General features: G+C 34.7%; 1 protein-coding gene across 4 annotated transcripts in view; it reads left to right on the top strand.

Annotated features, from left to right (window-relative positions):
* The first annotated feature begins 119 nt into the window (after window positions 1-119).
* Window positions 120-13,216, top strand: part of PUS10 (pseudouridine synthase 10) — a 73,846-nt gene continuing 60,749 nt past the window's right edge. For 2 of the 4 annotated variants that reach the window (XM_039240336.1, XM_039240333.1), the window contains exons 1-4: window positions 233-283; window positions 3,975-4,115; window positions 7,206-7,469; window positions 8,212-8,298. In XM_039240336.1, the coding sequence (XP_039096267.1) occupies window positions 3,990-4,115; window positions 7,206-7,469; window positions 8,212-8,298 (477 nt within the window). In that variant the 5' untranslated portion in view covers window positions 233-283; window positions 3,975-3,989. Of the gene's footprint in view, window positions 205-232; window positions 284-306; window positions 390-3,974; window positions 4,116-7,205; window positions 7,470-8,211; window positions 8,299-13,216 lie in introns of those variants that run through there. The other 2 variants (XM_039240334.1, XM_039240335.1) reach the window with 2 other exon arrangements.

Consider the following 13,216-nt stretch of genomic DNA (forward strand, 5'->3'; position numbering starts at 1 on the left):
CGCTGGCGGGGTGTTTGGTCCCACAGACTCCTACCCCAGCAGGGGTGGGGGTAGGGTGAGGGGTTGTGGCGGCGCACCCAGCAATTTTTTGGTTTCCTCGCAAACAATAAGGGGAGAGAGTTTATTCAAGCCCTGCGAGAGGGCCTGGTACTTTCGTTCTAAAGCTCTCGTTTCCTCGGGGAACAGAATTGCTACACGCAGTAGGTGCGTTGTGTTTAGTCTTCCCCATTCCCTCTGGGGGCCGGAAGGGGTTAAACCTCAGGCTCCGGCGTCGCGGGAGAAGGTGAGGCTGTAAGGTCCGAGGGGTGGGAGTGCAGTCTGGGTGCTGGAGAGGTTTGGATGAATGGGGTCGTTCCTTTCTGCCGGAGCGGCCTTGTTATCAAGGAGGGGTGAGTGGGAAGTTTCTTGGACCTGACTGAAGGGGTAAGGGCATGCTTGGCCAAAGGAGAGACTCGGGATTAGATCTTGGATGAATTTCCAGGAGTCTAGAGTAGATTCTACAGCTGAGTGTAACGGTAGCGCAATGAAGATCTGAAAATCCACTCCTCCCCACTCCCACGAGACGAATGACACATTCCTCTATGGAAATGAGTGTTAAAAGATGATGGGATGTGAGACTCAATCTGGCCATTTTGGTGTTTTTTTTCACTTGCCCCTGCTCCTTCTCTTTTTGCTACGAATGGTTCCAGTTATCGTCCAAGAGTTGAAAATAAAGTCCATCGTCCCCTCCAGGTATAATTGGTTTGTGGAGAAGGGACTCGAACCCGGTAGGGACACTAACACGTGGGAGGAGGCTCTGTTGAGATGACTTGTTCCAATTCTTTCTGTAAAAGAAGCACTTAAACGAAAAGCAAAAATCTTAACAAAGGCAACCAACAATGAAAACCTTACAGTATGGGATGCATTTCTCAGGGCTTGCTCTCAAAGATAATAAACAAATGGAATAACTTATTTTTGATATCTTATGAAATACTTTAAGTGCTGTACCTCAAAATGAAACACCCAAATTTAAGGCAATGAATTTCCTCCTTTTAGTGTTAACATGCTTGAGAAGTCGCTAGATTGTTGCTAAATGAAAATAATATTGACAGGTTTGGAAGACCGCTCCATGACTACGCATAAACGCTGAAGAGAGGGTTTTGTTTTCTCTTTTAAGACCTCTTCGAATTACGGGGGGCGGGAGGTTTCCTAATTCCCAGCCGGTTTGGGAACTTCTCAGCGCCAAGAGACTGTAATGTGTCGTTTATTGACTTTGCATGCTGCCTTTAAGTGTGCTTATTGGAGTAATAAACATTAGTCTTTGAGCCAAAAGAAAGAAAGCATCCTTTTTTTTTTCAATTAAAAAAGTTATTTTTACTTTAGTGTACTTGACACACAATGTTACGTTAGTTTCAGGTGTAAAACATCTTGATTCAACTTCTCTGTATTGATATTCCCTGCTCACAAGTGTAGCTACCATCTGTCATCCTACAACCAATTAACAATACCATTGCCTTTTATTCCCGTGACTTATTTCATAACTGGAAGCCTGTATTTCTTTCTCCCCTTCCCTCTGGCAACCATCAGTTTGTTCTTTGTATTTACATAGATTCTTACTTTTTTCATTTTGTTTTTGTTTAGAATTTTTTTTTAAAATTTCACTTATAGGTGATATCGTGTGGTATTTATCTTTCTCAGTCTGACTTATTTCACTTAGCATAATAATCTCTTAGGTCTGTCCATGTTGTTGCAAATGGAATGATCTTATCCTTAGAATGCATCCATTTTTTTTTTAAAGTTTATTTATTTTGAGAGAGAAAAAGAGAGAGAGAGAAAGAGCCAATCCCAGGCAGGCTCCTTACTGTCAGCAAGGAGCCCCACATGGGACTCGATCCACAAATGGAGATCATGAATGACCTGGGCAGAAATCAAGAGTCAGGTGCTTAATGGAATGAGCCCCCCACCCCCACCCCCCAGTGCCCCTAGAAAGCATTTGTTTAATAAAAATATTTAACTTAAGTCCCTAGAGAAATCTTTGATACAAAATGTCCTTTTAAAGAACTTACTCATTCACTTATCAGAGAGGAGGGTTTGTTTCTTAAAGATTAATTCTGATCTAAATGAAATCTTTGGCCTTAACTAATGGAAAGGAGAAGGAAAGATAGAGACAAGAATTGTTTCTCTGGGAGGAGAGTGCAATCAGGGATATACTGTACTGATAATCAGTCCCTCAGTGAATGCCAACCCCTTCTCAGCATCAAACTAGCAGATTAGATGGACTGGCAGAAGGAATTCATATTACTTGTATATCTTGATGACCACCCAGAGCTTCTCTAAGTACAAAATGTTCTCCAAATATTCTGTCATTTTATGAAAATGTCCTTGAGCCCAAATGTACTTAGGCAACCTTAAATCAGAGCTTCAATCCCAGTGTCACAAAGTTCTCACTGGTGTATCCAGGCATGTTTGAGTTTCTTCTCTTCCTGTCTATCGGCTCCCATACTGTATTTACCTGAATTAGAACTCAGCCAGAGGGAGTCTGTTTTTTGTAGTCCTGGCTGCTGAACTGATTTTTATGGTGAAGGTTCTGTATAGGTATACATTATACCTGCCTTCCTCATTATTTGTGTAAAGGATATACTTTTGATAAGGTGTTCATAAACGTTTAAAACTTGCAAGTAAGTAGTGGGTTTTAAAGCGTTGGAAAACAAGCTAATTTTAAGAATTACATCTTCAGAGTAAGGAGTTGGTAAGAGCTTACCCTTCCACAAATTTGAAGCAAGTTCATTTGAATCATAAAACTGCACGAATTAAAAAGTGCCACTTTTTCTGAAATGTTTTATTTTTGAGAGAGAGATGGAGACAGCATGTGGGGGGGGGAGGGGCAGAGTGAGAGGGAGACACTGAATGGGAAGCAGGCTTCAGGCTCTGAGTTGTCAGCACAGCGGGAACCGCAAGCCAACCACGAACCGAACCGTGAGATAACCTGAGCTGAAGCTAGATGCTTAGCTGAGAGCCACCCAGGCTCTCCTAAAAAGATGTCACTGTATTTTATATGCATGACCATAGTTATACCATACCACAATACTGCCATGCAATTATTGTTTTATAAAATATTGCTGGTTCCTCATTTTAAAATATGAGGATACAATAATCAGAATATATTTGAAAAACAGAATGATTATGTAATTTAATTTTAGTACCACTCCTTGGCAATAAGAGAGTTTTATATTGGATTTTACCCCATTCTCGAGTATTTGTTTCTAAGGGAATTAATTCACATTGCAAAAACTAGCAACTTGTTTTAGATAATAGTTACTCTAAATTATTTTGCATGTAATTTGAGGGTTTTTTTTTTTGGTGGGGGGAGGTTTTACTTGTGCATCAAAGGAGCAGATTTTTCTCATTTTGCCAATAATTGGTTGTCATTTAGTTATTCCATCAGACTATAATTGATGTTTTTAGATCTACTGATCAGTTTGTTTTAAATACTTGACTGCTTAACTATCAGTAAGGGTAGTAAAATATTATATAGACTGCTTTGATTATTTTTTCCTAGCAAACTCATTTTTAATTTCTAATAGGAAATGTTTATTGAATTTACTATGTGTTCTCAAACAGTTGAGTAGTATAAATATCTGAATGATATAAAATAACAAAATTTCACTCCTGTATTCTTTGTTTTTATTACCCTCCTCAGAGACAACCATTCTAGATTATTTTTCTTTTGATCGACTTAGTTATATTGACATACTTTATCAATAATCCAGGATGCTGTAAGCTAAATTCCTTGATAATTAGAAACTTTTACCTGATCCATCTAATAAATGTCCTTCAAGTTTATGTTTAAATATGCATAAAATGAGAGGTATATTATTGGAGAGTATGAAATAGTGTTTTCAAATTAAAGCTAGTTTTTATCCCTGGAGGTGATGACATATTTGTCTGTGAAAGTAAAACACAAAATGTATTCATTACTTTTTCTTTCTTTCTAGTTATAATTATTCACAATGTTTCCACTGACTGAGGAAAATAAGCATGTGGCCCAGTTGTTGCTCAGTACTGGTACCTGTCCCAGATGTATCTTCAGATTCTGTGGTGTGGATTTTCATGCACCTTACAAACTTCCCTACAAGGTACTTTCAATTTGTTTCTAAAGAAAGTTTCTCTATTCTAAAATGGATAACTGCACATTTGAGGGCAAGCATCTATCCATTGCTCTTCATTAAATTAAAAAAAAAACTATAATACAATAATTACTGATAATGGTAATTATGGAATTTCCACTAGTACCATAAAAGTGTAAATTCCTTCTTAAGTGATTATATCTAACACTTAATGTAGTGGGATCTTTGTGGAGCACATCCTGATGTGTGTAATGTTTGTATATACTTCTAAAAATTAGATATCAAAAAATAGTACTTCTAATCAGACATTAGTAATATGTGACAGGAGGAGGATGACAGTCCTGAGATCTGCTACTAAGTATGGATTTGGCTGCATTTTTTTTCTTCTTCTGTTTTCTGTATTACCATTTGTACTTAGAAATAGGTGTTTATAATCCTCCAGAAGTAAATGCTTAGCATCATCATTATCTAGTGCTATTAATAACAACAAAAATAATATACAGAGATCTTTGACATTTATAGTAATATACACAGAGATTTAACTTTTAGCAATACTTTCACATAAAATATGTAACATATTTTGTGAAATACACTTGATTCTAATAGTGATGTTCTTTTTAGAGACAATAATTATATATGTGAAAATATACCTATATAAACCGTACATATGCATACTCAGAAGAAACACTCAGTTTCTTATGATTTTTTATTTTTTTATTTTTCAGAAAGAGAGAGAGAGTGGGGGAGGGGACGAGAGAGGGCAGACAGAGGATCTGAAACAGGCTCTATGCTGACAACATAGAGCCTGATATAGGGCTCGAACTCATAAACTGGGAGATCATGCCCCGAGCTGAAGTCAGACCGACCAGGCACCCCATTTTACAGTTTTTAAAAATTGCTTAAGAGTTAGAAATATCAGTCATTTTCCCTATGTATTAGTTGTTTCTATTATTTTGGAAATAATAATTATATCCAGTGTTCATATAACATTATTATATGTCAAGCTCTCATTTAATCTTAATAATAACCTATCAGGTAAGTACATACTATGATTGTCTCTATTTTCAGATGAAGAAACTGAGGCACAGAGAGGTTAAACAACCTGCCCAATTTACACAGCTATTAAGTGAGCAAGCTAGGATATGAACTATCTGTCTGAATCCAAAGCCTAGAATTTGGAGCTAGAAGACATGGATTTGAATCCCAGTTCCAGCTTCAATTTTCTCCTCTCTAAATGGGAATGATGATAACATCCACCTCACAGGATTTTAAGGGACAATATCTAATAAAGTATGTGAAAACACTTTGAAAATGGTACCTATGCTATGATGATTAATATATATGTGTATATTCATTTATACACACTATGACTATAAAATAATAAGACTGGTTTTGTATAACTCTCCTTACACAGTTTTCAGACATTATTTTATCATTCTATGCATTTGTTGTAAGATATTTAAAAAATATCTTTTATAAAGAAACTTAGTGTTTATTTGTATCATTATGTAAATATCAAAATATTTGAAGAATTTTTTTTGGTAAACGTACTTAAGTTTTGATCTTTTTTAGTCATATTACTATTTATGTACACATACACATATACTATGTTATATGACATTCTAGAACTTAGCTAATAAAACATATTTGTCTGGGTCACAGTATACCTATATGTGTATGTATATATGAATATTTCTGTTAAAGATAAAATAGGAGAGCTAATGTCTTAATAAAATGAATTAGATTTGTTTTAGTGAAAGATTTTTTTATGCTTTAGAGTCAGTAAATTGTAATCTGAGTGAATTTCAAAAAGTATATTTATTCAACAACTGAGTAATAAAATCTGTCTAATTTAGGCAAAACAAAAAAAGTCCTCTGAGATTTTAGATGAATGGAATGTCTGAAATATGAGAACAGTTCCAAAGGAATGCAACTTTTATACTTGATCTTAGCCAAAAGGCCGAGAAACGATGGGGAATGCAACTTTTAACATTCTACTATAAAGGGTGACAGAAATTAGGCAAACCAGAATGTAGTAGAAGGCTTCTTTCAGTTAATGCATATATGGTTTTTGTAATTATGGTGCCAAATTTCAGCACTGCCACCATCTGTTTACCTTTGTTTAGTAACTTGACTTGAAATTATTTTTACTTAATAGACGTATGATCTCTAAGTTTTCAGAATTCATTTTAAACAAATATTGTACAAATGAGGTTTTAGTGCTTGTGAGATTATTAAATAACCTAACAAGGATAGAATTCAGTTTGTATTTCTATTTGTTAATAATTAGAAATGAAGCTTTTTTAAATCTAAAATTAGGAAGTGAAGGATCCTCTTGACATAGCTACAAACCAAATTATAAGCATACTTTGGACATATTAGAGGTTTGGTTCCAGACTACCGTAATAAAGGGAATATCACAATTAAGTGAGCCAAATTAATTTTTTGGTTTCCCAGTGCATATGAAACTTGTTTACACTATACTGTAGTCTTTTAAGTGTGTAATAGCTTTATGTCTAAAATGTACATAATTAAAAAATAATTTATTGCTAAAAAATGCTAACCATCATTTGAGTTTCCAGAGAGTTATAATCCCTGATCATTAGGTCACTATAAAAAATATAATGATGGAAAGGTTTGAAATATTGTGAGAATTACTAAAATGTGACACAGACACACGGTGAGCAAATATTAGAAAAATGGTGCTGGTAGACTTGCTTGATGCAAGGTTGCCACAAAACTTCAATTTGTAAAGATGCAGTATCTGCAAAGCAGAATAGACTGAAGCACAGTAAAATGAGTTACATCTGTAATAAATTTGTTAGTGGAACTTTTCTGCCTCCGATTTAGGACTTTAGCTTCACTAATATATGAAACTCTTTTGGAAAAACATTCACTCATATATTGTAGGAGTTAGGTAATTTTCTTTTATGTTCCCCAGAAAGCTAGTGCTGGCTAGTAAGGTTAAGTGATTTCTCCAAAATTGATATAAATCAATATTGTATAAGTCTGTGATATATGGTAATTTCACTTCTGTTTTCATCCTAACCTTAAGGGCATTGTCAAAGAGTTATTACTCTCTTCAAATTAACTTTCCAGGAGTTGCTCAATGAACTACAGAAATTTTTGGAAACTGAAAAAGAGGAATTCATTTTGGATATTCCAAACCCACCTCCCAAGAAAATTCGACTGCAAGAACTAGAAGATGGAATTGATGGGATTGATAATCTGAGTCAAAATGGAGAGGGGAGGGTCTCTGTTATGGAAGACGGTAGCATTGCTTCTAAGAACTCAAATTTAAATGTGTGCAATGTATGTCTAGGAATTCTTCAAGAATTCTGTGAAAAAGAGTTCATTAAAAAGGTAAATAATCTGTTTTTTATTATATGTGCGATTATGTAGAAATTTTCAGTTCTAAGGCCTAGAATGCTTGTATCTAAAGGAGCAAAATCACATCAACTTGTTTAACATCAATGGATCATTAAAACATTTTTAAAGTTTTTTTTTTAAAGCCTACTCTCAAATTACTTTTTTATTAACAAGATACCTGAAAATTAATGAAATATGTGTCCTTGCATTTCAGTCATGAGTGTTACTCAACTGAAGAAAAATATAGCCGTTTTCCCTCTGCTGTTTAACATAGCTGAGGGATTAGAGAAAAGGTCTTAGTCATACCTATTAAGGTCTTAAAATGACAAGTGTTACCGTCTTGTGGAAGGTACATGATTGAATGTGGGATGGTCTTTTGTTTCTAGCTGTCAGGAGCGCCAAATTTGACTTTACTGTGTTTAAAAAGATTTTTTTTTTTTAATTAGGAGGTGATATAATAGAAAACTGTTTTGACATTCAACAGATTTGTTCTGCAAGTGAGTCCTGGCTGTTTTGGTATCTTGTGATATCAGTTGTTCAGGGTTATAGTTAGCAAATATTTGATTTCACGATATTTATGAGAATTCCCAGAGGTGAAAGTTTACAAGTGTAGTGTAATCTCCTAGCCCCAAAATCCATGTTATGAAGATGAGTATAAAACTTGCAGCAATTCCTGAGAATTTATATAATACTGTTTTATATAATTAAAAAATGCTTTTATTTAATACTTCTTTAGGTGTGCCAAAAAGTTGAGGCCTCTGGTTTTGAATTTACCAACTTGGTATTTTCAGTCTCCTTCCCACCACAGCTATCTGTAAGAGAGGTAAGATCATTTAAATGCATAAAACTGTATGTGACATGCATGCTAGAAATTTCTCAAAAAATGGAGATGTAAGAATATGCCTTACCATATTTTCTACTTTTTATGGGCTTATTGAATAATTGATGATTGAAAGCATGGCATTATTATAGCTGCTTAATAATGTTGAATGAATGGATTTAAAAAAGGAATTATTATGTTAGTTTATAATAGGACTGTCTCTTTCTTATTTATTTTTTTTAGTTTTTAATATTTATTGTGTCAGCAGGGCTGAGAATATCACATGGTTCAGTCTTCTGCGGAAAGTTATATAATAAAAGCCTAGCGCCTTTGAACATGAAAAACATCCCAAAGGCCAGGAGTCCTCTAAAGGAATTGAAAGGTAGAGATTTCAGAGAATTTCTCTCATTTTCAATATGTGAAGTGACTAGTTTAAGTCACTTTTTGAAGAACTTCATGAAGAACACAGTGTTCCTTATGCCATTAAAAGGACTGTTTTTGTTTTTTTTTTAAAGGTCCTCATTCTATAGCAGATATTCATTAAGCTTTAGATCTGTGTGAGGCATGGTGATCAGAGAAAGAGATTTGACCAGGACCTCAGAGATGTTTTGGGGCAGATATATATACATTTTATAATGGTCCTGGGGTGGGGTCATTTCAGTTATGATTAACCTCCTTATTTTCTGGAGTCCATGGAAAAACGGAGAGAAATGGGCTCATGTTTATTTTAACTTTTTCCTTTGTTAAGTGAAAAAAATAATAGTAGTCATTACTGTAACATTTTTGTGTGTCAAAACTGACATGAAAACATAAAACTATCTTTGTTAATACTGTTAAATGAATTATAAGGAGAATGACCCTTGTAATCTCAATTTACAACAATGAGTTCTAAACATATCCATTTATGTTTGTAAGGTGTTTTTTCCCTAAGAATCTAAAAGCATCACCCGAACATTGTATCTTATACCATCACTCTCTTTGAGTGAGCAAAATATGTTGTAGCAAATTATATGTTTATTAGCCTCCAAAAGGCTGAAGATTAACTTGACTTGTTGAAGCTGGATGAATAACAAAGAGCTGGGAAGTAAAAAAGAGTATTGTTTTTAAGTATCTATTGATGACAAGATGACTGAACTAATAAAATAAAGGAGATGATGATGAGGTACAGAGGTTTATAAGCACATAAAATCATTTCTAGTGAATAGTCAAAGTGTTTTTCACGGATAGGTCATTTTAAGAATCCAGTTTTGGTAGCGAGAAACTGACTTCCAAAAGTTAAGTGACTCATAAAAAGTTACACTGTTTGAGTAATAAAAATAGAAATAAGAAGCATATTTTCTAAGTGCGGTTATATATCTTACCACCAAGTTCTTTTTGACATTAAAATTTGTATTCCATTTTTATCACTTAAGTGATCATTTTAACATATCCATTTAATAGTTATTGAATACTTATGAAGTATTTATATTCCATATTAGAAATGGAAAATGCTTTTTAAAAGATAGAATTATTCTGCTTAAACTTTATTTACTTTTTAAAAAACATTCATTTTTGAGTGAGCAAGAATGAGCGGGGGAGGGGCAGAGAGAGGAGGGAACAGAGGATCTGAAGTGGCCTTACCCTGACAGGAGCAAGCTTGATGTGTGGCTCCAACTCATGAAATGCAAGCTTGTGACTTGAACCGAAGTCGGATGCTCAACTGACTGAGGTACTCAGGAGCCCCTTTATTTACCTTTTATAACTGATTTTAACCATGAGATTTAGCAGAAATATGTGACTATTCCAGTTATTGGAGAATTAATACATTTCCACATGTGTGTTCAGTGACTCATTGCTTTCCTTTATATTGAGTAATACATTTTTACCCATTCTTTTCTTAAGAATATTAATTATTAAAGTATGCAGTATTATGTGCAGTATACTATTCAGATTTCTTTAGTAAATTGTGTTTATGGTTCATTTTGTGATTTTCTTTCATTATTATGTTTTGTTACTTTCTTTTATTGCTGTCTTTTATTGCTTCTTTGAAGTTGAGATATGATATGTACGCTAGAGTGGATATAAATTGTTTTTTAAACTAGTTAACTAATTTGTTACATATCCCAATTTAAACAGATTACACATTTTCAGGGTATTCTTGCATTTTGAATATAAATTCTGTGACTTCTTTAGTAGCATGTTTCTTCTACATTATAGTGTTTCAACTTAGATCTTGTAAAACTTAGAACTTGTTTGTCTGTGTAAGATAAAGATTAATACATGTGGAATTGATTGATGCTGGTTATCTCATAATTCAGAGTGGAATATGCAATTGAGTGAATTTGAATGATTCAGTGTTTTCCACTTCTAAAGAAAAAAAAATATGATCACAGATACATTGATTTGAAAACAAATAACTTTTTATCAACAAGGTAATCCTATATGTCTCCTTACTAAAGAACCAAGGGAAGGGATGAGCTCAAGTAAAGGTGTTTTTTTTAAATTAAAGTATTAAATTTATATTAATTCTTCTATATTTGGCCCAAGCAGTCCCTCCTAGCTACAGCTATAGTTTTTATATATCATCATTATAAAAGCACTAATTTAAAAGCTTAGGTGGAAAAGCTCTCAGTTGATATAATCATCCTCTTGCACTGAGTTTGGGAGAATATGGGCAGAGAGGTAGAATATATCTTTGTGTGTTTTCCTAGGAACTGTCTGCTCTGGTTGGGATAGTTTTAGACTGAATAGTGCTAAAGAGGAGGAAAACAAGCAGATTAACTGGAAAACCCTGTTAGACATCAAGTAAGACATGATAAGCAGAATAAATGGAAGCGATATTCAGGCAGTCACAAAAGACAAATCTTGAACCTAACTGGATGTAATACTTAGAGGCTCCAAAGTCTTTATAACAGCATATGAAATTTGAATGATAAAATAAAGTTGAGATTATAAAGGGTAGTATGTTATGTATATCATTTATAAGTATATCATGACCATGATGATGACTTTCTGGATTTGGGCTCACCACTTGAATGTAACAAAGTAAGGATGTGTTTTTTATGAGAGTCAGATTTGTTAAAAGAGGTATAATGGTGTGATAATGGCAAGAAATTATATACCTGCATTGAGATCAGAGATCCTGTGAGTGGAAGGATACTGAACACCATCCAGAGGAGAATAAAAGGAGAGAGATGGGATAGATACAGGCATGGAAGTGTATTGTATGACCATTGGCCAAAGGAAGAGGTGATGAGTTGCAGACATAAGAGGTTATGTGCTTACATAACCTTTATATCATAAAGGTTAGTGCTTGCAGTAGTATCAGGGACTCCCAGTGTCTAGGCACTTGATACAAATCACATTTGGTTAAAAGCAAATTGGTGGCTTTTGAGTTACAACAGTGTCTTCTCCTAAAGTAGTGGTTTCCAAACTCTAATATGCATAGGACTCATTTGGAGAGTTTCCCAGGCCCCATCCTTAGAGATTCTGATGAGTAGTTTGATGGGACCCATGAATTTGTGTTTCTAACAAGCTCCTGGGTGATACTGGTGCTGCTACAAAGCACCACACCATGAGAACCACTGTCCTTAAGGATAATGGCAGGAATAATCTAGTCTGATAATAAACTGAGTACTTTTTTTTTTTAATAGTTTTTATTTATTTTTGGAACAGAGAAAGATGGAGCATGAGTAGGGGAGGAGCAGAGAGAGAGGGAGACACAGAATCTGAAACAGGCTCCAGGCTCTGAGCTGCCTGCACAGAACCCAGTGCAAGGCTTGAACCCATGAACTGTGAGATCATGACCTGAGCCGAAGTCGGATGCTTAACTGACTGAGCCACTCAAGCGCCCCCTTGAGTACTTTTTAAAATTTATATTTCTGATAGGAAGAGAGAAACAAGCATAATAAGAATATATCTGACACTTTTTTTTTTATCCTACACTTTTGATAGGTAGATGTCAAAGAGCCCAAAGAAAAGGAAGTCAAAGAAAAATGGAAGAGGAATCTGGCTGGCAGATAAAAGGATTGGGAGGTTTAGAGAAAGTGCAATTCAGACTTTAATTAAAACCAAATAATCCCAACCAATAAAAGAAAGTTTAAGGAGAAAAATACATCTCAGTGAAGAAGAAATTGGGGCATCTCTTTCTCCCTGTATTTATATAAACCTATGTATTTATATATTTATGTATATTTATTTGATCTTTTATTTTAGAACATTTCAAAAGTAGTAAGGCTAGCCTAGTGAGCCCCTAAGTATATATCCTCCAACTCTAATTGTAAAATTTTTGCCAAACTGAAGTTCTTTTCCAAAAAAAAAAAAAAAAGATATGGGAAAGGTAAAGTCAGAGTAATACAAAAAGTCAGAGTAAGAAGGAGGCTTGGCTCTGTAACAGCAACTGGAAAATAAAATCTAATGAGTAGAAGCTTGCAAGAACTGCTCAGGAACACTTAGGGTACTTTAAATTATGATTACAAGAAGAAAGAGATGAAAAAGGGAATGGGTCTGCTATTTGGAACTGATGGTATATTGGTGATGGATGACACAGAGAAAATGGAACTTATGAAAATGTTATTTTGTTTCTGTCCTTTCTATCAAGGAAAAGGATGTCCAGCATAAATGAGTAAAATGATCATTGATTGGTGAGGGAGAGTGAGAGCTCCACATGGTGAAGCTACTCTAATCGAGTTCAGGTTTTTGGGCCTGGACATCCAGGATGGATTCAGAAAGAACTTGCAGTTGTCCATGATCTTTGAGAGCTCTTAAAAGATAGCAGATTTTCCAGATGACGAGACAGAGAAGGACAGCTACAATTTTCTAAAGATGGTTTTGTTGACTGCCAACTGGTGAGCTTGACCCTAACCCCCGGCAGTATTCTAGATCAAGAACTAAAAAGTAAATTGTGGGCACTGAGGGTAAGGAAAACTTGGTGAACACCCCA

Source organism: Hyaena hyaena, unplaced genomic scaffold, assembly GCF_003009895.1.
Source record: "Hyaena hyaena isolate Hyena2069 unplaced genomic scaffold, ASM300989v1 scaffold_173, whole genome shotgun sequence".
Classification (NCBI taxonomy): Eukaryota; Metazoa; Chordata; class Mammalia; order Carnivora; family Hyaenidae; genus Hyaena; species Hyaena hyaena.